We start from the raw sequence: 23,288 nt of genomic DNA on the forward strand, positions 1-23,288 counted from the left end.
GCCCTGGAAAGGTAACTTGAAGATGGTATTATTGCACACAAAGAGAATCTCACCCGACACAATTCTCAGTCATCCTCCATCTGAAGTGTTATTGCATTCCAAACCCAACTACGAACAAGAATTTGCGAATTCAACTGCAGCCTTGGAACGTGAACATCAACTACGTAGTTGGCAACCAAAAATGCAGGGGAAAATGATTGAGACGAAAGACATATATGATATGGATAGATTTGGCTGGTCATAAAAAATTATTGTTTTCTCGGAGACAATGAAAGACTTTGTGAGCGATTTTTTCATAGCAAACATGCTTGCTGGGAAACACGAAGAGACAAATATAGTCGCTGAGGAAAACGATTAACCTAGAAAAGCAAGCTGCTAACCCTAGCAATCAATTGTGAGATGGGAGTTCAATATCAAATACAGTAATTATTTTTTCCATCGCCACATTGACAGGTTTTGAGTTCCATTTGGTTTTCATCAATGATCTCAGAATTTCTTGGCAATTGTTTTTTATATAGATTCAAAAGCATTTTTTTCTTGCTCAATCAGTGAGCTGCTATTGAAGTATATATGATCTATCGATAAGACCCACTTGAATTTTGCAATTTTATTGACACTTCTTTCGTAACAATTTAGTTTAGTTCAACCTCAAGCACAAAAGCTGATTTAAAAATAGCAGTTATGACAAATTTATTTCTAAGTTTGAAGTCCGAGTTCGGTAAATACCCTCGTGGTACAGGAACTTAAATTTTCAATGATTGCAGTTCTAAGTGATGAAAATTGAAAACATTTTTAGTACTGTCTTGAAGATACGTGCAAAGACCGTTACAAACGTTTATAAAACTAAAATCTTTTATTGGGATTTTTAATTACAATCTGTTAAAATTATTATCATTAAAATCGTGTGATTAAAAATTAGTCAACAATAGATCAAGATCTTGCATGTTTTGGCAAAGTGTTATCAAAGTTCGGATTCGCTGGGTTACTTGTTGCAACCTGAACCCCCCGCTATTGGCAAACACCTTGTCTCTTCAAACATCGTCAATGTTGACAGCACAAGGGATGAACAGAACCCAAAAACAACAACCAACAGAAACCCAACAGCTCGCTTTGTCCAGAGTCTCTCTTCACCCTCACTTCTCCACTTTTTAGCCATAGATTTCTGGGTGGGAATTAGAAATACGAAAAAGAGGGAAGACAGAGCACAGCCCCAGTCAATGAGGTAGGTGGTAAACACGGCCAGCTGGTCCGATAGGGTGTCATTTCTGTATCTGTCGTCATTTGTGACGTCAAATTGGCTCATGATGATGTTGCCAAACGCTGTGCCTATCAAAAGTGACATGATCATAGCTCTCAATTAGTATTGATATAAGACTTGTCATAAAACTTGAACAGTGCTGATTTTGACCGTTAGCTCGGGGGGGGGGGGGGAGGGGGGTGCTACGAATAAAAAAACTACTACTAGCATCATAAGCAACCACTAAGCAACAAATATTAGTAATTAGCTGTATATTAAAAAAGCTTCACTAACCTCTAGTAAATGAAATTGCATTGAAAGAACAGATCTTTCGTTTGACTTCAGAATTTTCAACATTGAAAATATTATCTTGGGCTTTCCTTGTATTAATGAAGGTAATAAAAGATATATGATAAAGGTGTTTTAAACTTTTGGTTAACCAAACCATTTTTCATTGTCCAGATTTTTGTGCACTGGAACAAATTCCCACACCCTGTAATTGTAGCAGTGAAAATACGGAATGTGCACTTTCAACAAATCAGAGACTGAGAAGACACTATTTTCTTTTATATAGAGAGAACTGAACTAAGTGTAGTCAGTCTTTTAGCTAGATACACCATGTGTATACCATTGACTCCGGTGCTATACTTCTTAACGACCGTAATAATAGAAAATTACTCTCAGTGTTTTACAGAGTCGGTTAGTCTTAGAGATATAGGTAAGTCTACTTCGCGCGCAGAAATAAGTAACCCTAGCTCTTCATGCTTTAAGGCTGTAAAGGGAGCCCACATTGGGTCTGCCTTATAATGTTGGTGTCGAAACACACTCTGTGCGTTCCACTTGGGTCTGATCAAAGTTCACTTCCATCTGGGACCTCGACCTGGGTGGTCTCGTTATGTATAAAACGGATTACGAATTATACTCCATAGTTTAATTTTCCTCTCGGTCATCTGTCCTATTAATTTCGATTTTTTTTCCAAATAGCAGCCAACAACTGCATGTCAAGGTATTTTCTATTTTCGTATGTTCATCATTAATAAAAACATTGAGCTCTTCTTTATTAAAATTTTTGCAGTTGGCTTTCGATTGATTATCGTTCAATGCAACTTATCTAGCATCAAGGCTAATGTTGTGAATCTGGAAAGTGTGGGCAATGAGAGGCCATTGGCGGAGATAAATAGTTTTCAATTCAAAAGATCAACGTTTTTTTTATCATATTTCACTTTTCCTATTTTAATAAATTGTGCGTGTAAAACATTCTTAAAAAATTTGCAGGCAGAAATGCGGTGCCCTATATAGAAATTCCATCAGTTTTTTCAACATTTAAACTTAGAAGTTGAAAAGTGAAAATTGCTTTCCACCGCAAAATATGTTTGACGGGAGTAAGTTCCGCAAACAAATTGTGCGGTAGACTAATTGCAGTAAAATCTTTCTTTTCAGTAATCTTCAAACTTCAAATCTTAAAATTGAGCGGCAAAAGGATTAAAATTTTGTGAAATGCCGAGCGCTTTCCACATTGAACGTAAGTCGGCACCGCAAAAAAATTCCAGTCACTTTCTTTGCAAGTAGTTTCCTCGGTACCGGTGGACACTCCTAATGAGGATATTATCAAAAAAAATTGTGGAAAATTATATGTGACGCCCTACACCATAAACATTTCCAAATTATCTAAGATTTAAAATAAATCGAATTTTCTTTGCTTGAGAAAGGAAATTGATCAAACATGTCCCGGAAGCGTTTGGTTGAGAGCTGAAATTGTATCAATATACGCAAAAAAATGTTGGAAAAATTAGAATCAATTCAGGGACCTCAATTTATGCGTGATCAGCAAGGGATATAAGACCAAGCCGGGCGCAAGTTGAATTTTCAGACAACTCTTCACTAATTTTTTGCTCATCCACAAGAATGAGGCGCCAAATTTGGGTCAAACGAAGGATAAATCATTAATTGAGAAACGCTATTTTTTCAAAAAAATTTTGTCAAAAATATTTTTGAAAAAAGTGTGTTATATCCTATTGCATAAATTAGACTCGAAAACTGTTTCTCCCCTGAAATAACTTTTGTTCAAATTATCCTGTGTGACTGACTTCATCCGAGACCTTTTGTGTAATTGTTAGGAATTAGGAATAAATACTAATAATCGTTAGCGTAAACGCTACCCCCCCCCCCCACCACACACACACACACACACACACACACACACACACACACACACACCATCGTTGATAAGAAGGGAGGAACCATATCCATCTCTTCAAACCTAGAGATCCGGAGGAAGAGGAGACACAGAATAGGAATGCAAAAGATGTTCCCTCCAGCTGTTTGGGCGCATATTCGATCACAATAAGGGCCATTGTGAAGTGCACCCACATATGCATGAAACCATTGACCAGGTCATCAGCGTACCATGCAAACTGGTTCCTCACAATCCCAAAAATGGCCACAACTTCTGTCAACATCCTAAAAAATATAGACTGATGGGATCTGTTTATTTGAACCCATGAACAAAAATTCACACTTCGCCTATGAACAAAAATTCCCCCGAAATGGACATTGAAACCAAACTTGAATCTATTTGCCATAACCAGCAAAATTTAGACAATTTCTTAAAAAAAATAAAAAATTTTCCGCCTAAACCTGAAGCCCAAGTTTTCATGGAAAAACTTTTTTCCTAATGTGACAAAAATAGTCAAAAGGGTCCGCAAAATATCTTGATGCATAATGCCAAGATCTCGTATGCCAAAAGCAACGTGGAGCACTTAAAAGTGGCAAAATTTCTTAATATCAAGAGTGGTGCTAGGAATATTGGCCGACAGTGGCTTTAGCCGACAATTAAAAACCTTTCAAATTTAGCCAGCTGCTTTATTACCCAGGCTGAGGTGTGCGTTCAAAATTGTCCTGGTCCAGACCGACCCAGACCGAAACCGCCCTGTTCCAGACCGTCCCAGACAGAAGTTACCCTGATCCAGACTCAAGCGCGCTCGACAGTCCTTATGCGCTCGTAGTGCGCTCGACAATTAGTGTGCGGTCGAAATGTGCTCGACGGTTTCAGTGCGCTCCTGCGAATTCGTTTTCTTTGATTTCAGAGAACGGTCGACATCCTGCCATGCCAGTTACTTATACAGATTATAATGCAACTGGCTATTGTTGTGAAAGGGGTTAGGAACTTAAACAAACCGACTTTTTTGATCAGAAAAATATGGCCGTTCGATATCTTTTCAGTTTTTTTCAACTGCCCACGTTAGCAGGCTCAGATTGAAAGGGAAAGATTTATCACCAATTGGTTTTCGTAACTTAGAACTGTAAAACTTCCTCGTTCTTCTATTTGTGAATTTGGATCCGGAATCGTGAGAGAAGAAATTTGGGATATGGTTGATTGTGATTGTTTTTTTCAAACGTTTTAAAATCTTTTTTTTATCTTTTCCGTTTGCTGCCCCCCCCCCAGTACGTTATGCGCCCGCAGTTAGAGAGCACATGCAATTACATATTAAATCATAATCTAAAAACATGGCACGTGCGTCTGGGGGTTGCAAATAATATGCGCCCACTAAGCTGGGGGGACACAAACAGAAAAGATCCTCTTTTTCATTACATCATTTCAATTTATGTTTTTTAAAACGCGCTGAAACGTGGTGGTCTAAACTCAGCTGAAATTAACCTGAGTGTGATCTCAAGTGAAGTTAGAATGAGGACCAAGTTCCTCCAGTTGGCATGCATCAGTTTCTGTCTATAGAAGTACATAGCACCAGCACTCAACAGGTTGATGATGACCCCCATCACCTGTTTCACCATCGGCTCCACCCCCACCCACCTGATCTCTACTTTGCTGCGGGCAGGAGTCTACAAAAGAGGGGAAACATCTCGAAACGACCACATAGTATGTTTCAGTTCTGTTCAGACCTTTTTTGTACTGTTTTATAGCATGTTCATGCATTTCTATAGACATTTCAGCAAAAAATGCGTTCTTGAATTTACACTGAGACTACTCTGACCCGTGTAAAATTCCTCTGACGTTAGAAGTGCCAGTGAAACCTGTATTCTGATAATACCATGCATCAGTACTGAAAAAGTTTGACTTGACAGAATACTTGGTTAGAAAATTCCTGATTGATGTTAACAACTAAATCAGTAATAAATGTCAGACAACCATTCATCATGAATTTTACTATGAAATGTCTAATAAGTGCATTGTCAGAACTCTGTTCATAGTAAAAATCATGATGGAAATTCGATGATTCAGTACTGAATTGTTATGACACACATGTCCGGGGACATATAGCTCTAATTGGACCCACATAATGGTTTTCGTAAGATAGGGGGGGGGGGGGGGGGGCAAACGCAAAAAAAGAACTTACATTGATTCCGAATAAAAAAGAGACAGCAAATCTGTACACAAGAAGCTTTAGAAAGTGACTCTTCTGCACCAAACGCCACAAATTCACAATATTTTCCTTCATGTTAGACTTGCTTCCCATTTCGATATCCCGCTCATTCGTGAACAAAATAACGTAAACAAGAGTAAACAAACACCCAACAGCAACTACTAAAGCCATGTGATTGAACTCCAACCCAAATGAACAAAATCGACCGCCATACGCAACTTTGTTAAACGCGAAGGCGAAGAACAGAGCAAACACAACACCGCCTAATTTTTGAACTATTTTTATAGTTGCGATTAGTTTTCCCCGATTTTTTTCGTCTTCCAGCATTGATTTTTGGGTTAGCAAAGCGTCCACGCAGCAATCAGCCCACTGCATGCTAATGTTGGTCAGGACAAACAGGATAGCATATGACAAGGCTTTATTAGGTGCCTCCATGTTCGTGATTGATGAAATGTTTCGTGAACAGGTATCTGAAGGTGGAACTGTTTCTTTGCACCCCCCATGACCATCTGTGAGAAATTTGACCCACTGTAATTGATATTGTGTTAGCAGTATTCAGGTGTAACTTCATACTGAATCATGCAATTTTCTGCCTGTTTTTACACTGATCATGCCACTTTTTGCAATGAATTTTTAAATTTTAGTTCAATTTGGTCTCTTGGTTCTTGGGTCAAATACGAAGCAAAAACATTGAAACAACAAAGATGTACTATGCGCGTTGAGTTCTCAACCCCTACCCTCGACCCCCCTACACCAATATCATCATGACAAACACGTGCTGTTTTCTACAGCAATGTTTTATATAAAACTCATTGTGTTGTTAACCCATATTGAAAGCAGGTTTTACAAATAATGAGCTGTTTTGTTGGGGGGGGGGGGGTGGGGGCGGGATTTGGGTTAGGAAGTTGTATGAGTTCAAAACAAAGTACAGTTTTTTATTTTAAGTTGTAATTTGGGTCATAATTCAAGTGATCTAAAATTTAACATTTCATTGCAATAAGTTGATATGAAATGCGCTGAAAGGCCGAAATCGAAAGAAGGATCTGTTCTGTTTTGCCCCCCCCCCCCCACAGCTTAGTAGGCCTATATTTTTTACGCCCCCAGGCGCACGAGCTATTTTTTTTAGATAGTAACGTGCTATATAACAACATATAATTTGTAACTGTGGGGCGTTAAAAAACACTCTGGGGGGGGGGGGGGGGGGGGACAGAATAGATCCTCATTCGAATAGTAATTGTTATTAAAAAACACTCTCTCAATTTGCTCAAGATGTAAGCTAGGTTTAGGGGGTCTGTTCGAAAAGAAACAGAATCCTGTATTTTTATGATCCTCGATTTCGAAGTAGGGTTCAGGCATAGGGAGTATGAACATGGTGAAAGTGGAAGCTGCAGTGATGAGCAGGGCGCATATCATGTAGGGCAATCTTCTCAACCCAAAAATGGGCACTGAATCGCTGAGAAATGAGAAGAATATTTTGAGACTGGCCGTGTTTCGAAGAAGTACGATCATGCTGAAAACAAAAACACACTGGTCAGAACAAAAAGGCTACCATTCGAAAATCAAATCTGCAATTGTAAGCAACTGTGCAAAAATTTTCCTTGGAGTTTTTGTCCAGACTTCGATTTTAATTACACCGCAAAAGAAGACCTGAATTGCTTCTGTCGAATTTGCCGGAGAATGTAACTTAATTCCGTTTCTCTATCTTTATATCAACTTTGAGGAATTGAGTTACTCTCAAAAGCTACGCTATTTTGAAGGGAAATTACTTTTCAAATGTTATTACTTTTTAAATTTGATCTTCCTTTTCGCATTTCCTTTACAAATGCAATTTTTTCAATTGCTTTTCAAATGTGATTCTAAGAACTGAATTAGAAACAAAAATTTATGCCAAAAGTTCTTTCAGCTTAATTTTTTGAAGTAAATAAGACTCTTCTCAAAATTTTAACTCGAAAATAATAACCAATGTTAGCGATCATTTTAATCCGATAACAATAATGTACAATTAAGCGTATGAATAGCTACAAAACGGTGGAATTAAGTTTTTGATCGTTGTGCATTTCAGCGAAAATAGGATAGTATATTTTCACGGAGTTCAGGGTCCAAATGATTTAACCTGAAGGCCCCAATAAAACGTAGCCGAATTCCTCGAGGGCGAAGTATGTCAAAATAATTTCAGGTCTGTTTTTTTTGGTTTAACGTATGAAAAGACCAAAAAGCGTCAAATTAAGGTTGATCTGATCTGTACCCAAATGTTCTATGAAAGAAATTAAGTTCGTCGAATTTATTAATTAGCTGGAGTGAAAACTGACCTGTAATTTGGTATTAGCTGATTTTCAGGTCTACCAAAAAAGTAACGCCCACCAAACTGTGATGCTTGACCTCGAACCAAAGTTCAATTCAAGATGCCAGAAAAAGTCTTTTCAAGAAGCAATTTTTTGCCTCCATTTATTTTAAATGCACGTCTGTAATTTGGTCTTCTCAATCTTTGGCAAATCTCAAAATCCCAATGTTATGTTAGAAAATTGATTATTTTATAAATGACAGTGCGTGGAAAATGGCTGTCGCATCTCCTGATTAGCTGTTGTAGTCGAAATCTAATTTCCATCTACTCTACCAAATGGTTTGATAATATAACGCAACTCCTCAGACAACTACTTGGAACTAAAAAAAAACAAGATTTTGGAAGTTTCTTGGTTAAATCTACGGCTATTGTGGGTTAAGTTAGTTTGCAACACAGTAATGCTGGTTTGCAATTCATTATGTTTGCTGCTGCAAGATTTTACTCGGTTTGTTCGGCTTTGAAGAGACCTCAACCTGACCATAGAGAAACTTTGCTTGACTTTACTCGGTTTCATAAGCTTCCAGACGTCTGACCGGATGTCGTTATGAAAAAGAACGTTGACCCCTATACGAAATTTAGAGTTTTTTCATGAGTCAAAGATACAAAGTGAAACTAATTAATTTTTTACCCAAACCCAAAAGTGCTAAAAGAAACTGCTCACTGTTTTTTGTTTGGTATAAAGAAAGTAATTAAAGCCCATTCTAAAGAAAAAAAGTCAATTTTTTTAATTTATATCTTTTTACACACAAATAAAACAAGATGCAATGAACATTTTGAAAAACCGAAAAGTTGTAAATTGATAACTTCCAAAGAATTTACACTTGGTGTGTCCAAAGTAACTGCTTCAAATTGAAAAAGAAATAACTCAAGCTAAACTAATTAAAGAATTATTTGGATTTAATTAGATAAAGAATTATTTCATTATTTGTGTTAAAATATTAATGAGTGAAAACAAAAAATTTAAAGTAAAATAAAATTCATTGTTTTGCCAACTATTCTTTTAATAGAGTAGAACTGAATAAAAACAAGATTTTAAATTTCTTTTCAAGATTTATTAATTACCGTAGCGGAGTTGTATCCACCATTTGTTGCAGAAATGAAAACGTGGGGCAGAGTTATGTAGACTGAGCGGTGAATCAGTCGCATCAGGAGAAAACTAAAGCTCATCGGTTGTTGAGTTAAAAAATCTGAATCAATTAACTGACCGACCATTTTTTATTCAGTGCAATGAAGCAAAAAACTTGTCCAAATCAATGGGACGTTTATCATATAGGGCAATTCCTTGGCATACAAAACACTTTTATGTACCACTTTGATCTTGTTCAAAAATTCACATCACAGTTGGACAATGAGTTTGCGCAGTATTTATCTGTTTAGCCTAATTGCAGTCAAATATTAAAAAAAAGGACGGGCGTTTAAAGCCTGAATTTTTTTTCTCAATTATCGGGGCATTTTATCAGTGGCAATGCATTAACAAAGCAAATAAAATGCACTCTTATCAAAAACTTATTTGTTTATGTGGAAAAAACATAATTTTTATCTTTGAGTGAAAAAACTTTTTGAAACAGAAATCACGAAACATTTTTCAACTCTTTTCGGTTCATTCTTGCAATAATTGGCAAGACTTTTTTCGGTTAAGTTTGTTTAAGCAGTTTTATAAGAGGGTCAACAGAAAAAATGTACAGCTTAGTTGCTAAACGATCATTGTACCCCGAAACTCTAGAAGAGATTTTTAAATGAGATTACAAAAGACGCCATCAATTTATCAACAGTTTTGCTTATGATTAGCACAAACTAATCGATAGAACTCAAAAACAGACTAAAAATTCTCACCAAAATTAACTGATTTTTTTCTTTTTTGATAATTCACTTTTTACGAGAAAAATTATAAAAACCAATTTACTCGAAACAATCGTTAAGTAAATAATGGTAAGGGGTAAAGACAATTGCAGGTATTATATCACCACTGATTCAAGCCACTGATAACGTCACATTTTATTTTTGTATTTTTATGCACAATCTTCAATTCTAAATCCAGTCTCTAACTGAGATTTGGATTCAGGGTGCCAAATCTTGGCCATCAACTGGATTTAGAGTTGGCGACATTGTCTTGCAGTCTACAAATATTACAGTATATATATGAGTACATTTTCATTCAATCTTTTAATTATAAGTTCAATCCTTTTTTGTTTCATTTTTAAGTTTTTATAAGGGTTCTTTTTCTGGGAGTGAACAATAGGGCGCAGTTTAATTGTTTGCGAAGACTCAAGTTTTCCTATAGATAATAGTTTGTGACTTCACTGGTGTGCACAAGAATGTGTAATCAGAGGTCACTTCAGTCTGTGATTCTCAACCTGGGCAAGACTTTGAGTTGGAAAGCCTCAAACCAATCCAAGACGTGGATTACATAAGTACAAGTTTTGGCCTAGTCTTGCAAAACCTACAACCAATACAAGACCTGGAGCGCTTAAATCTAAGTCATTGGAAGTCTTGGACAAAAGGTACACTTTACCTCTGTTATTGGCCTTCCTATAGTTACTAATGTCTGCCATTTGGTCGTTCTAAAAAGAACCAATATCAATTGTTTTCGTTTTTATTTGGGCTGAAATTTCTAATCTAGGCTAGTTTCAATTCAACTGCGCCTTAATTTCCACAAACCTAGAATTGCCCAGTCGGGGTCAAATATTTTTTCTAGGCTCAATTTCTTTTCTGGTCCATATAGAAATCTGCATCATGAAGAATTGCAGAAAGGTGAAATATTGACAAAGATGGCTGTAATGAAATTTTTAAGTCAAATTTCTGGAAAAATTCTCTCAACATTGGAATCAATTGCAAGTATTTTCTGAGATGTGGCTGACTTAGATATGAAAATTTGCATCCAGAGTAAGAAATCGGTCCAAATTCGATTGTTAATTTGAAAATTGCTTCATGACTCGTGCATGATTTAAAATATTCTCACGAATGTTGCAAGAACTTTAACAGACCATTCTTAAAATCGTGGCAATAATTTTTACTCTATGAAAAGTAAATCATTTCATTTGCGTGGTTGTCAAAATCGTTCTTCAGTTTCTTGTTGCAGTTTTCCAGGTAGAAATCTTTGTCAAATTGAAAGTTTGAATCTTGTTACCGGAATAGCTTCTTCATTAAATTTCCTCTCCTACTCAGCAGCAGTTTTTCAATTCCCTTCTCATTCAATGGGTATGTGATACCTAAAGATATCATAATCTGTTTGATTCAGTATATCTTATATGATGTTGTAAAGTAGTTCAGTTTATTTGCCCTTGTTAATCCGGTTCATATTTATTCAGTTCGTGTCTTGTGATCTGTTGATGATTTCCTTCTTGGTTTCCGCCTCGTGATCAGACATGTCTGATCACGCATTCACGTTTGCTTACAAGCACTTCATTTCATTTAATTTCATTCTCTTTATTTTGCTATTCAAATTCAGTTAACAAACTCTCTTGTAAATCCCGCTCCGCGAGTAAGCGCAAAGAAAATCAGTTAAGCTCATCGCTCCGCGAATCGGTAGTTAATTAAAATAAAGCGCACGCGCAATGCAAGTAACTACTCTATATAACTAGAGTACGACATGGCGCAGTCGAGTGGTGTACTAAACGTACACCACTCGGAATTGACGCTTTCTGGGACAAACCTACACCCGATCTTCTCCTCCGCTGGGAGAAATGGCGAGTGCAATATAAATTGGCACTGTTGGCGAAAGAAAACATAATCCTTGATACACTACCTGGTCCCAAACCCGAAATGGTGGATTTTCCCCTCGAACCAATATACGACGAAACTATAGTCGGAGCTTCTGCACAGTCGGAGAGAGAAAGAAACGCTCGCAACCGCGCCACAAAAAATGAATTGGCAAAACAAGTGCCACGACTCATAGAAGTTGGTATAATGTGTGGCGACAAACCGTGGCCTTTGGCGGATCGCAAAACCGTGTCTTTGCTGTATCTGAGCATCGAGGTAGAAGGACGCCGCATCCTCAATTGCAAGAACCCGCATATCATGATTGATACCCTAACAACTGTCGATTTCTGGAAAATCGTCGAAGAGGCATTCATCCTCCTCGCAATATAACCTTTGACCGTCATATTTTCTGGATTATCAAACAACTCCGGGGAGAAACGGTGGAACACTTCAGTTGTGGTGGCGAACAGACGCCACCACATCTTCGGACTTTCTCGAATGAAGCCATCCAAGTAGAAGGGAAGGTTCATGCGTCAATAACGAGCAATGGATTGACTTGTGACCCTGCTATTTTCACTATTGTAGCCGACGGACTAAAATCACTAATTGGTTGTGATTTGTTCGATCGCCTTGGTCTAGCTGTGACTCAATCTACATCTCAAAATGTAAATGTGTCAACAATATTTCCTCTGCATAGTTCAAAGAACTAATCGCAAAAACATTTCTTGAACTGGTATCGCGCATTGGGAGATCAAAGAATCACGTGGCAAAATCTAAATTTCATACAAATTTTCAACCTAGACATCAAAAAAGTAGACGAATCCCTATTAATTTACAGGAAAAAGTCAATATTGAACTAAAGAAATTGTTAGATGAAAAACATATCATTAAACTTTCAAGTTGCCCAGGCAAATACTTTATATCTCCAATAGTGGTTACAGTAAGGAACGAACAAACGATAAAGCTAGCATATGATTCAAAAGTCCTAAACAAAGCCATTCACAAGAATAAAAATCAAATGCCAAACATTGATACGCTCGTTGAATCTATTTCCCAACAGATTAGTGCTCCCGCGTCGCAAAACACAACATACTTTTCAACGATAGATTTAAAGTATGCATACACTTAGTTAAACTTAGATATCAATACGGCAAACCATTGCAATTTTTATATTTTTAGTGGTGATATGACTGGCACTTACAGATTTCAAACGGGATTTTACGGGTTAACAGATGTGCCCGCTGAATTTTAAAAAACAATGGACTATACTTTGATAGGTCTAAAAAATACATATTGTTTCCTAGACGACATTCTGATAGTCAGTAAGGGATCTTTGGAAGAACATAAAAGTTATGTTATGAATTGTCTAAAACGATTGGATGATGAAAATCTTAGAGTAAACTTTCTCAAATGTCACTTTGGCAAAATAGAAATCGAATGGCTAGGATATCATATATCTCAATCGGGTATTTCACCACTTGAAAGTAAAACAGCTGCAATTTTGGCATTTGCAGCTCTGAAAACGCTAAAGAAACTCCGTTCTTTTCTGGGATCGGTGCATTATATCGGAAAATTTTTTCTAAACCTTGCACAAGTTAGCCACCCCCTCCACCCTCTACTTAAAAAGACATCAAAATTAATCTGGACAGAGGAGCAAGAGAAGTGTTTGAATGAAACAAAAGATCGCATCGCAAACGCAACCACAAAAAATCACTATAACCCGCAACTCGAAACACCCATAAAATTTGATACATCGCGCTCCGGTCTCGGAACAGCGCTCGAACAACTAACAGTTGACGGGTGGAAACCAATCGCATTTGCCTCGCGATTTTTAAATTCATGGGAAGAGCGCTATAGTGTGAACGAACTTGAACTACTGGGAGTAGTTTGTTTGATTGAATATTTTGAAAACTATTTGTATGGAAAAAATTTTGGAGTTATTACGGATCATAGCTCTTCTCTCTATTACGAAAAAAAATATATCAAATAAATCGTTTAATAGTAGACTAACTCGCTGGATAGATGGTCTAATACCACTTCAATTTGACATCGAACATCTTCCGGGCGCGAAAATGGGTCTCGTGGATTATATTTCTCGACAACCGTTTCAACAATCAAAAAAATTTCTAATTATGACTTGGAATTTATTGTAGCAAAACTCAAGTTAATTTCTGCATCTATTAACTCATTAGATTTAAATAAAAACACATCCCGCAACACATTTACACGAATTATTAAAAACACACAATCCCGCAACGCAAATCACACCTAAAAATGCTGCCGACATTAAGGCGATAAATTTAATTAGCACACATGCAGCACGTGTACGCAAACATGATTATTACAATACCCCGCGCCGCAAAATTAGCCTCAATTATTACTTGTAATTTAAACAATGTGAAATATGTAGACCCCGCGTTGCAAATACCACTTAGCACTTCTCTCGCTCATCACAACACAATTAAGAATAAACAATTAGTCCAAAATCGGAATCAATTTGCTCTCGCGCCGCGCGAGACTCAAATTCTTAACTCTAAATTCCCGCCAATTAGGAGACACTCCATAAGTAATTTTAAAAGGCCTTCTAAAAAGCGCATCACTCGAGTTCGTTTTAATGACACATCCCGCGCCGCGAATCAACAACCTTCGAGTCAAAACTCAACCCGCCTCGCAAATCCACCCTCAAATACATCTAACAATACCCGCACAGCAAGTCAACGAACAACTTCGAATAACACTACCCGCGCCGCGAGTCCTTTACAGATATTAACCCAAATATCTCCCGCTCATTCATCTTACGCGAATACTCCTCTCACACCCAGCCCACACGTACCCACATTTGACTACATTGTGTCAAAGATTTTCAATAAATCTCTCATTGCATCACTAACGAGTAAGGACGCAGTTTTAAAAGGAGTCAGGGATTGCATACTGACTAATAACGAAAGCCGCCTAAAAGCGTTGAACCCCTACATACATTCGTATTGGAGAGATCTTCATGTTCGATCTGGGTGCATGTGTATCGATGAAAAAGTAGCCATACCAAATGTGTTGCGAGAGTCATTAACTGAGGATTACACGCAAGCCATCCGGGCACATGGGGCAAGATTTGCATTGTTACACATTGCTGGTGGCCCTACATGCACCGCGAACTCAACGTAAAGGCTACTGAATGCAAGCCCTGCACTGTAATTGGTAAGAATCTTAAATCTATTGTTCCCGCTAAACAATTTCATCCTCTTGTACCGTGTGTTGAACCGAATCAAGAAATCCAAATGATTTTGGAGGCCCGATTTTTGATGAAAAGGGTACCGAAGTTTTTTTTCTTGGCCGCTATTGATCTTTTTTCCAAATACCCTACTGCATGTAGTTATGACAAAGCAAACGAACCTAATGTTCTAAAAATTTTTTGACATGTATATAGAAAATCACGGAATTCCTCGATCTATTCGTCTTGATCAAGCAAAATGCTTGATTGGCAATCAAGTAAAGACTTTCTGCAACAAAAATAATATTTACATCATTGAAGCTCCAGTAAACGATCATCTTGCTATTGGTTTGGTAGAAACACTCATTCAAACGATTAGGAATAGACTTGCATGTATCAGAGAGGAAAAATTGTCTACCAATGACTTTAATCTAAAGCATGCTTTAAAGATAATAATACACCAGTTGAGAATATGTAAACAGAAAAAAAACAAAGATTTTGCCCTTCGAAGCACATTTTGGAAGAAAACATAATACCCCGCTGAGCGTGATATCGACAATACCTAAATTGTCCAATCTCACGAAAGTATAGTAAACTACTATTTAGATGAAGACACAGTGATGTCGGAAGAAATACTTCCAGACCACAAATGGCTGAATGACTACCGCAGTGACGTTGAGGTGGAGAAAGTAATGTCACGAGCGACGCAAGAGGCCAAGTCAAGAGAACCGGTTAGCAACGATGGCGAACCTCGCTTCCTGCGAACAAAGGCCACTCGAACAATTCCCCTCAAAGAGCGTGCGGTCCAACTAAATCTAGCGCGAAAGATTCATGGCAAGAGACGATCAAAGAAAAATCTCGAAGGATTGTATGAGGTCCTCGCCCCGGGATCTCATATTTTGAAAGTTAGCCCAACGACCTCCGCCATCAAAGAGCCGGGGAAACCTGTAGTAACTGTAAAAAAAGCGATATAGCTAAATTCGGGACGCAACTGGAGCGGCAAACTCCATTGAAAGCATACGCGGACCACAGAGGACCAAAATCTGGGGAACAGTTGTTGGAGGAGATGATACAAAGTCATATTGAGGATTTTACGAGAAAACAGAAGGGGGACAAAAAGATGAAGCACCGCAAGCGTGATCCGGGCAGCGGGATCTCTTCATCGAAATCAAACATCTCACGCGCGATGCGAGGCCTCATTCCGAAAGTACCCAACTTTCTTGCGTTGCGAAATCAGCAGCCAGAAGCAAGCACTGTTTCGCATAGCGAACTACCTACAACTTCCTCCACAACCACCAGGGCCACCACACAACCATCAAGACCATCAGATAGGACTCGCCGCAGCCCTTCTTTTTATGGATTTGAAAGTCCATCCCCTGACCCCACAATTGCAGCACCACTCAAACGCCCACAACGAGCGGGTGATATTTAAAACTTTCAGCCCTCATCTAGCTCTGTTGTTGAAACAGTGCAAAACATTGCTTAACAACAGCTAACTGAATTCAATGTATCTCCACGAATAGGAGAACTATCTCAAACCGCTTCGCGAAATCCTTCTCTCTTGGAAATTGATACTCCGACCCTCGCGCATTCGATGACGGTTTATGAGGCCGAAAATCCTGATGACGATGAGTGAACTCAGGAGGAATTGAATTTACATATAGACTGATTTAATTACAAACTCCAATTTATTACTATATATTTTTAGCTATGATAACCAGTAAATATATTGTTATTACTTATATATCCGGGGACCAAGTATTAATTTGTAAATATTGTTATTTTTTATACATTCGAAAATTGTATTATAACAATTTTCTTTGTCGGTGTAAGGGGTATGTGATACCTAAAGATATCATTATGTGTTTGATGCAGTATATCTTATCTGATGTTGTAAAGTAGTTCAGTTTATTTGCCCTTGTTAATCCGGTTCATATTTATTCAGTTCGTGTCTTGTGATCTGTTGATGATTTCTTTCTTGGTTTCCCGCCTCGTGATCACACATGTCTGATCACGCATTCACGTTTGCTTACAAGCACTTCATTTCATTTAATTTCATTCTCTTCATTTTGCAATTCAAATTCAGTTAACAAACTCTCTTGTAAATCCCGCTCCGCGAGTAGGCGCAAGGAAATTCAGTTAAGCTCTCGCTCCGCGAATCGCTAGTTAAACAAAATAAAGCGCACGCGCATTGCAAGTAACTACTGTATCTAACTAGAGTACGACAGGGTAAATTAAAAATTATTGTTGCTGAATAGCAGTCACATATCAAAAGTGCTCCCGTTTGCTGCACACTTATCAAAGGTTCATCAAGAAATAATGAAATTTGACTCTTCTAATTATGGTCTCGTAATTCATTCTGGTCGTAGCAATTGATATTAATTCAGGTTCAGTTTGCTACGACCTTGAAAAACTTTTTTTATATCAAATTGAAAATAAAATTTTTAAGAAGTACGGTCGATAAGCTTATTCAGCTTGTTTAAGTGACGTGCCGTTTGAAAAACACATCAATTAAATTTTTATCTACAATCGAGCTTGAATTACCTTGCAAACTGATGTCCATCCACGTTTAAATACTGGCCAAAAAAAGCAAACGTCGATGAAAAAATAAATTTGTACAATAACCCCTGGAACACCGCAAAAACAAAGGGGCTACTTCCACGGAGAAATTTAAAGCAGGTCATTGTTATCAATAATATAAATATATAATCAATAAATTTCAATTACACTAGCAGCTTTCTTCGTTAAGTGTAAAATGAGCGTAAAGAACAATTATTGTAGCTGTTTCTGTTTAGCATGTCAAGTCCTGGCACCCCAAAGAAGATTTCTGCGTTTGTTCAACAGATAAATGATTTGGTGCTGTTTGAACCATGAACGAATATAGTATGAGAGTTCGAACTTATCGACCTTTTGTCTGATAATTTCAAAACGATATCGAACTATTTGACGTAAAGTAATTTTGCTTTAATCTATTGGCGACTGTGAAGTCAAAACCCTCTCGATAACGGTTGATCAATTTAGCCACTACAAATTGAAAATTAACAAGTAACGATTAATATCCTGTGCAACAAAGTTAATTAATTTTGTTGACAAAATAAGCATTAGTTGAATTAAGGAATAGATTTATGGCTTTTAAAAACTGTAAGTGCAGCAGAAATCTTGCTCCATTGAAAACTGATGAAACTGGTGCTGGATATATGAGCAATCATTTTTATATTAAATCAAACATAGCCTTCGAAGGCTTAACATTTAACTGAACCATCTTGTTTTCAGCAAAATTAGTTTCTGAAAAAAAAGATAATTTGAAAAATATTAGAAATAATTTGTTATTTGTGCCTGGTATATGTATCCATGTATTGATGAACGGAAGTTGAAAACAAAACAAATTGATTTTTTCCTTCACAACAGCTTCCACTTAATTGCTGTTTTTCTATGAAAGGCAACTGTTCGTGTATCTGAAAGACAAAACTGCGGCGATAATCGACCTGCTTCTGGCAATCTCTTGTAATCTACGTACATTTCGCATTTTTTAGTTTTTATTGTACCGACCCCACTTTAGTGGGGGGGGGGGGGGGGGGCTGTATACTCAAATGGTTTATTTTGTTCAGTCAACTTTGGTCGATCGAAATATTCATCGCAGAGTTGTGAGTAGTATCATTAAAAAGCACGTTTGGCGTAGAATATAGTTAAATAGATCTTTTGGATATCGTTTTTTACCAGGATTTATCGAGCTTTAAAATTTTGTGAAAATTAGACCGATTTCCGTTGTTTTAATTAAGATTTTCCATAATTTTTGCCAATTTTTCGTCAATTTTGCAGCAGAAAATTGTTACTCCAAACGAGGTTTAGTATTACTTCGGCCCCCTATGAACCAATACTTGATAAAAAAATTTTCCCGTTTTTCGCTAATTTATTTAGAAATGTATCAAAATTGCATAATTAATTTTAGATAGCTTAAAACATTTCTGTCGCCAAATTATCTATTCAGCAAATAATTGAAACAATTATTATTTTAGTTGGAACTGCAGCTATATCAGGGCTAGTGTTGTTTTCTTTATGGACTCTAAAAATCAAAAATTATTCTCATTTTTCTAAGGCGCTAGATCAATTTTTACAAAACATTCGTTTTAGTATCGTAATTGCTGGCGGAAATTATTGAAAGTTATGGTTCAATTATTGCGAACTCCTTTTACATCAAAATTAGTTTAAATAAAAAAAAGATATATATTAGGTTTTCAGGATGAGCTCAGTCCTTTTAGCGCTCTGCAAATTGTTTTTTTAACTTAAAATTTATTCTTGTATTCTGCCGGCATTTGATTTTTTTGCAGTCTCTTTGTTTAGTATCAGTAATGCAGTAAATCAAATTAACTTATTCAATTTGAACATGTGAAACTGAACCACATCTTTGGTTGATTTTTAATGACTTGTTTATAAATGTTTAAAGAAAATAATCAGGGAATTTTGGAAATTTCCACCATTTCATATTACTTATGTCAACTTGCAGCTAGGTCTCAGTGACGACAACTCAATCCCTTTTTATGTAAATTAAATTTGATTGCGATAGTGGTTTCATGTTTGATTAATAGTTTTTTGACTTTCGTAATACCAGTTTTTGAAAGATGATATTGATATTCTTACAGGTTTGCCCATTTTGAGGTCTTTTTTGATTATTCTAAAAACTATCACATTAATTACAAGTTCCGTTGTAATTTGAAGAACGCAAAACTGACCATATTTTTTGCTAATTTTATCTGGATTTTGACGGCTGCGACAACGCTCTCAAAAAATTTATCTAAAGTTTTCTTTACCAATTTTTCTTAACCAACTTTTTAGGATTTTCAAAAAAATTGTCTCAAAATAAGACTTTTGAAATTTGGCACTTTCAATCTTACTTCTGCCAATATTTGTAGCTAGCATCTGTATAGACAAGCCGCATCGTATTTCTAGCCAGCTGACTTAGGATATTTTTGTAGGTTTCATTTTTCATTTTTTGCCGCTAATGGTTTGTTGCTGGCTTTGATACTACGCATTTTCAATTTTAAAAAGTTGGATTTTTGGATATCTGCTCATTTTTGTTTTTTGGTTCTGGTCTCAAGATCACACTAATGGCAGGTCTTTTTGGCTTTAAAACAATGCGTAACTGAACTCTATTAAGTTCTTGGGTCTATTGATTACAATTTTAGCGGTTGCAACACGGTTTTCTTGTTAAATTATTTGTTTTTTTTTAAAAAAGCTTTGCTTATTTTGTTTTTCTTCATTTTATAGTTGTATGAAAAAATCTGTACACTGACAGGTCTCAAGCGCTTCCTCGAGCAATGTAAACGAATGAGTTGCAACTTCTGCCTCCAGTAAACCCCAAGGGGAACAAATGAGCCTTTCCAATGATTTCAGTTGATTCCTAATGGTTTTGGTTTTTAATAGAAAAAATGTCTTCAGAGCATGAAAATCATTTTTGAGATTTGCCTTCTGCACTTATTATAGTTGAATTGTTTTAGTGTGTCATTAGCGAGAAGTCCCATGTTTTTTTGCGCCAATGAATTTGTTTTATTTAGATTTCAACAGATGCCAGTTGATTCTGTCCACAAAATATTATCAAGTCAAAACACACAAACTCAATTTACTGCTCATGAGAAATTGAAGAACCAGGCACAATAACACGTTATTTACTGCTAAAATTTGCTTTCTTTTGCTTTAGTTTTGCCGATATACCAAAAAATTTTAACCTACCGCAGTTGTTGTTGAGTGCGTGCTGTGTTACTGTTTTATTCTTTTTCTTTTTGACTATAACTCTAACTGGAAGTCTAATTACACTTAAAGCAAGTCATTGCTTTGAAAAAAAGGAAAAAAACAACAACGACTGAAAAACTGCCCTCAGGACCGTTTCTGTTTTCTCCAAGGCAAGCTCAGGCTCCGAAATTTCCGAATATTTAAATCAGGACATGCAGCGTTAACAACCACATAAACTAAATCAAATCTGTTTTGACACATCTTTTTTTAAATGCTCACGGCCTATAGTTTTACTGAAAATTAAGTGAATGCGGTGACAGCCGCTGAAACAAAAAATGTTTAACGTATAAATTTTTCGTAATTATTAGTTAAATTTCTGAAAATTCGAAAAATTTATTACATAATTTCAGCGCAATTAAACACAATAAACAGATAATTATAAAAGATTTTTGAGCAACCAATTATATTTTTTGCTTCTGCCAGCGCCAAAGCTAGATCATTTCATGGGACGAGCAAACTCTTTTTATAAGTCAACTCTTTTGCAAACTGGGAAATTTAAATGAGTTTTGGTTTGTTATTGCACATACAATCGCAGCACCGGATGAAGACTAAAGATGAATGCATTCTTGCTGTCCAGTTTAAAATACCGTGGAAAAACCAGCAAAGATTTCAATTTTTTTAAAACTTTTAACTGATGCCACCTGATACTGCCCACAAAAAAATATTAAAGCCAGACACAACAACATTTTACTGCTCATGAGAATATGAAGAAACGGGCACAGTAGCACGTTATTTACTAGTAAATATTGTTTTCTTTTACTTTAGGTTTGCTGATTCACCGAAAAAACCTTAGTCTACCGCAGTTGTTGTTGAGTGCGTGCTGTGTAGCTGTTTTATTCTTTTTTATTTGACTGAAACTCTGATTAGAAGTCTAATTATACTTAACGCTAGTAATTGCATTGAAAATAAACGAAGATAAAAAACAACAACGAAAATCTGCCTTCAGGACTGTTTATGTTTTTTTGCTCCAATGCAAGCTCGATCTCCAACATCTCCGGAGTTTCAATTCACGAAATGCAGAGTTACCAACCACATAAACTAAATCAACTCTGATTTGGCTAATCGTTTCTTTAACGCTCATTCCCCAGATTTTTACTGAAAATTAAATGAATGCGCTGACATCCGCTGAAATAAAAAAAAGTTCAGCGTATAAATTCATCAAAATTATTAGTTAATTTTCTGACATATCAAATCAAATCTTACATAATTTGAGTAAACTTGAACTCAAAAGACAGATAATTTTATAAGATTTTTGGGCAAAAAATTATTCTTTCTGCTGCTGTCAGCGCCCGCTTAACAAGATCTTTTCATGAGTCGAGCAAATTCGTATAATAGGTCATCTCTTTTGCAAACTCTGAATTTTTAAAATGATTAATTTGTTCTTGTACATATAAAAGCAACACCAGAGCAAGTCTAAACAAATTCACATCGTAGCAGTTTAGCTTAAAATACCGTTGAAATACCAGCAAAGTTTTCAAAAATTTTTTAGGTTTTAACTGATGTCACTTGATTCAGCCCACAAAATATTATTAAAACAAGACACAACAACAATTACTGCGTATGAGAGTCAGGCCCACTAACACGTTATTTATTTCTAAAATTTGCTTGCTTTTACATTAGGTTTGCCGATATACCAAAAAATTTTTAACCTATCGCAGATGATGTTGAGTGCGTGCTGTGCTGCTGTTTAATTCTTTTTCCATTTGACAATAAAACTAACTGGAAGTATAATTACATTTAACGCAAGAAATTGCATTGAAAAAAAGAAAAAAAAACAAAAACAACTGAAAAACTGCTCTCAGGACCGTTTCTATTTTCTCCAAAGAAAGCTCGGGATCCAAAATTTCCGTGGTATTAATTCAGGAAATGCAGAGTTACCAACCACATAAACTAAATCAATTCTGTTTTGACCCGTCATTTTTGCTCACCACCCATAATTTTACTGAAAATTAAGTGAACGTGCTAACAGCCACTGAAAGAAAAAATGTTCAGCGTATAAATTTTTCATAATTATTAGTTAATTTTCTAAAAAATTCAAATCATTTATTACAAAATTTCAGCAAAATTCAACACAATAAACAGATAGTTATATAAGATTTTTGAACAACAAATTATTTTTTGCTGCTGCTAACGCCCTCCGAGCAAGATCTTTCATGGGTCGAGCAAACTCTTATTATAAGTCAGCTCTTTTTGAACTCAGAATTTTAAAATGATTTTTTTTGTTCTTGTACATACAAAAGCAGAATAGGAGCAAGACTAAACAATTTTGTCAAGTCTTCGAGTGATTGATACCATGTAGTTTACGTGTAATTATCTTTGTCCTATTAGCCATTATCCAAGGGTTTCAGTCGTTCTCAATTTCAAAAATGTGAATTACCAATTTTTAAAATTAACAACGCAGTTTTTTTATTGATTAGTGACCATTCAAAATTGCAGAAAAAAGATTGAGCGCATATGCTGACTATGTTACAAGCAATAGTGAGCAAAAAATGCTTAAAAGTTTTGCATTTTTGAAATGTGCCGAATGCTCTAGTTTTTTTGTTAAAGTGCTGAAAACATGTCAGAATTGAGAAACATGTCAAAATTTTTAATGATGTAAAAAATAAAATGAGAAATGTGCAGCATTTTTGTAAG

At 36.2% G+C, this 23,288-nt stretch overlaps 2 protein-coding genes across 2 annotated transcripts in view; one reads left to right on the forward strand and one right to left on the reverse strand.

Moving 5' to 3' along the window:
- The window catches only part of LOC142344396 (small ribosomal subunit protein eS19S-like), a 416,658-nt gene that overhangs the window by 93,649 nt on the left and 299,721 nt on the right, over positions 1 to 23,288 (forward strand). The window lies entirely within an intron of this gene.
- LOC142343876 (uncharacterized) lies at positions 835 to 17,690 on the reverse strand. Its single transcript, XM_075395251.1, has 6 exons — positions 17,412 to 17,690; positions 6,932 to 7,129; positions 5,593 to 6,085; positions 4,896 to 5,077; positions 3,498 to 3,697; positions 835 to 1,326 (listed from the first exon to the last, which is right to left on the reverse strand). The coding sequence occupies exons 1-6, from the start codon at positions 17,549 to 17,551 to the stop codon at positions 983 to 985; spliced, it is 1,557 nt and encodes a 518-aa protein (XP_075251366.1). The 5' UTR covers positions 17,552 to 17,690; the 3' UTR covers positions 835 to 982.

This window comes from Convolutriloba macropyga, chromosome 8 (assembly GCF_964194025.1).
Source record: "Convolutriloba macropyga chromosome 8, txConMacr16.3, whole genome shotgun sequence".
In the NCBI taxonomy this organism is placed as follows: domain Eukaryota; kingdom Metazoa; phylum Xenacoelomorpha; order Acoela; family Convolutidae; genus Convolutriloba; species Convolutriloba macropyga.

Coding starts and splice junctions, on each gene's coding strand:
- LOC142343876 (XM_075395251.1), bottom strand. CDS start 17,551: ATGACCTGCTTTAAATTTCTCCGTGGAAGTAGCCCCTTTGTTTTTGCG. Junction 6,086..6,931: donor GAGGATCATAAAAATACAGG/ATTCTGTTTCTT, acceptor ACCTTCAGATAC/CTGTTCACGAAACATTTCAT. Junction 1,327..3,497: donor CTCTTCCTCCGGATCTCTAG/GTTTGAAGAGAT, acceptor CACTTTTGATAG/GCACAGCGTTTGGCAACATC.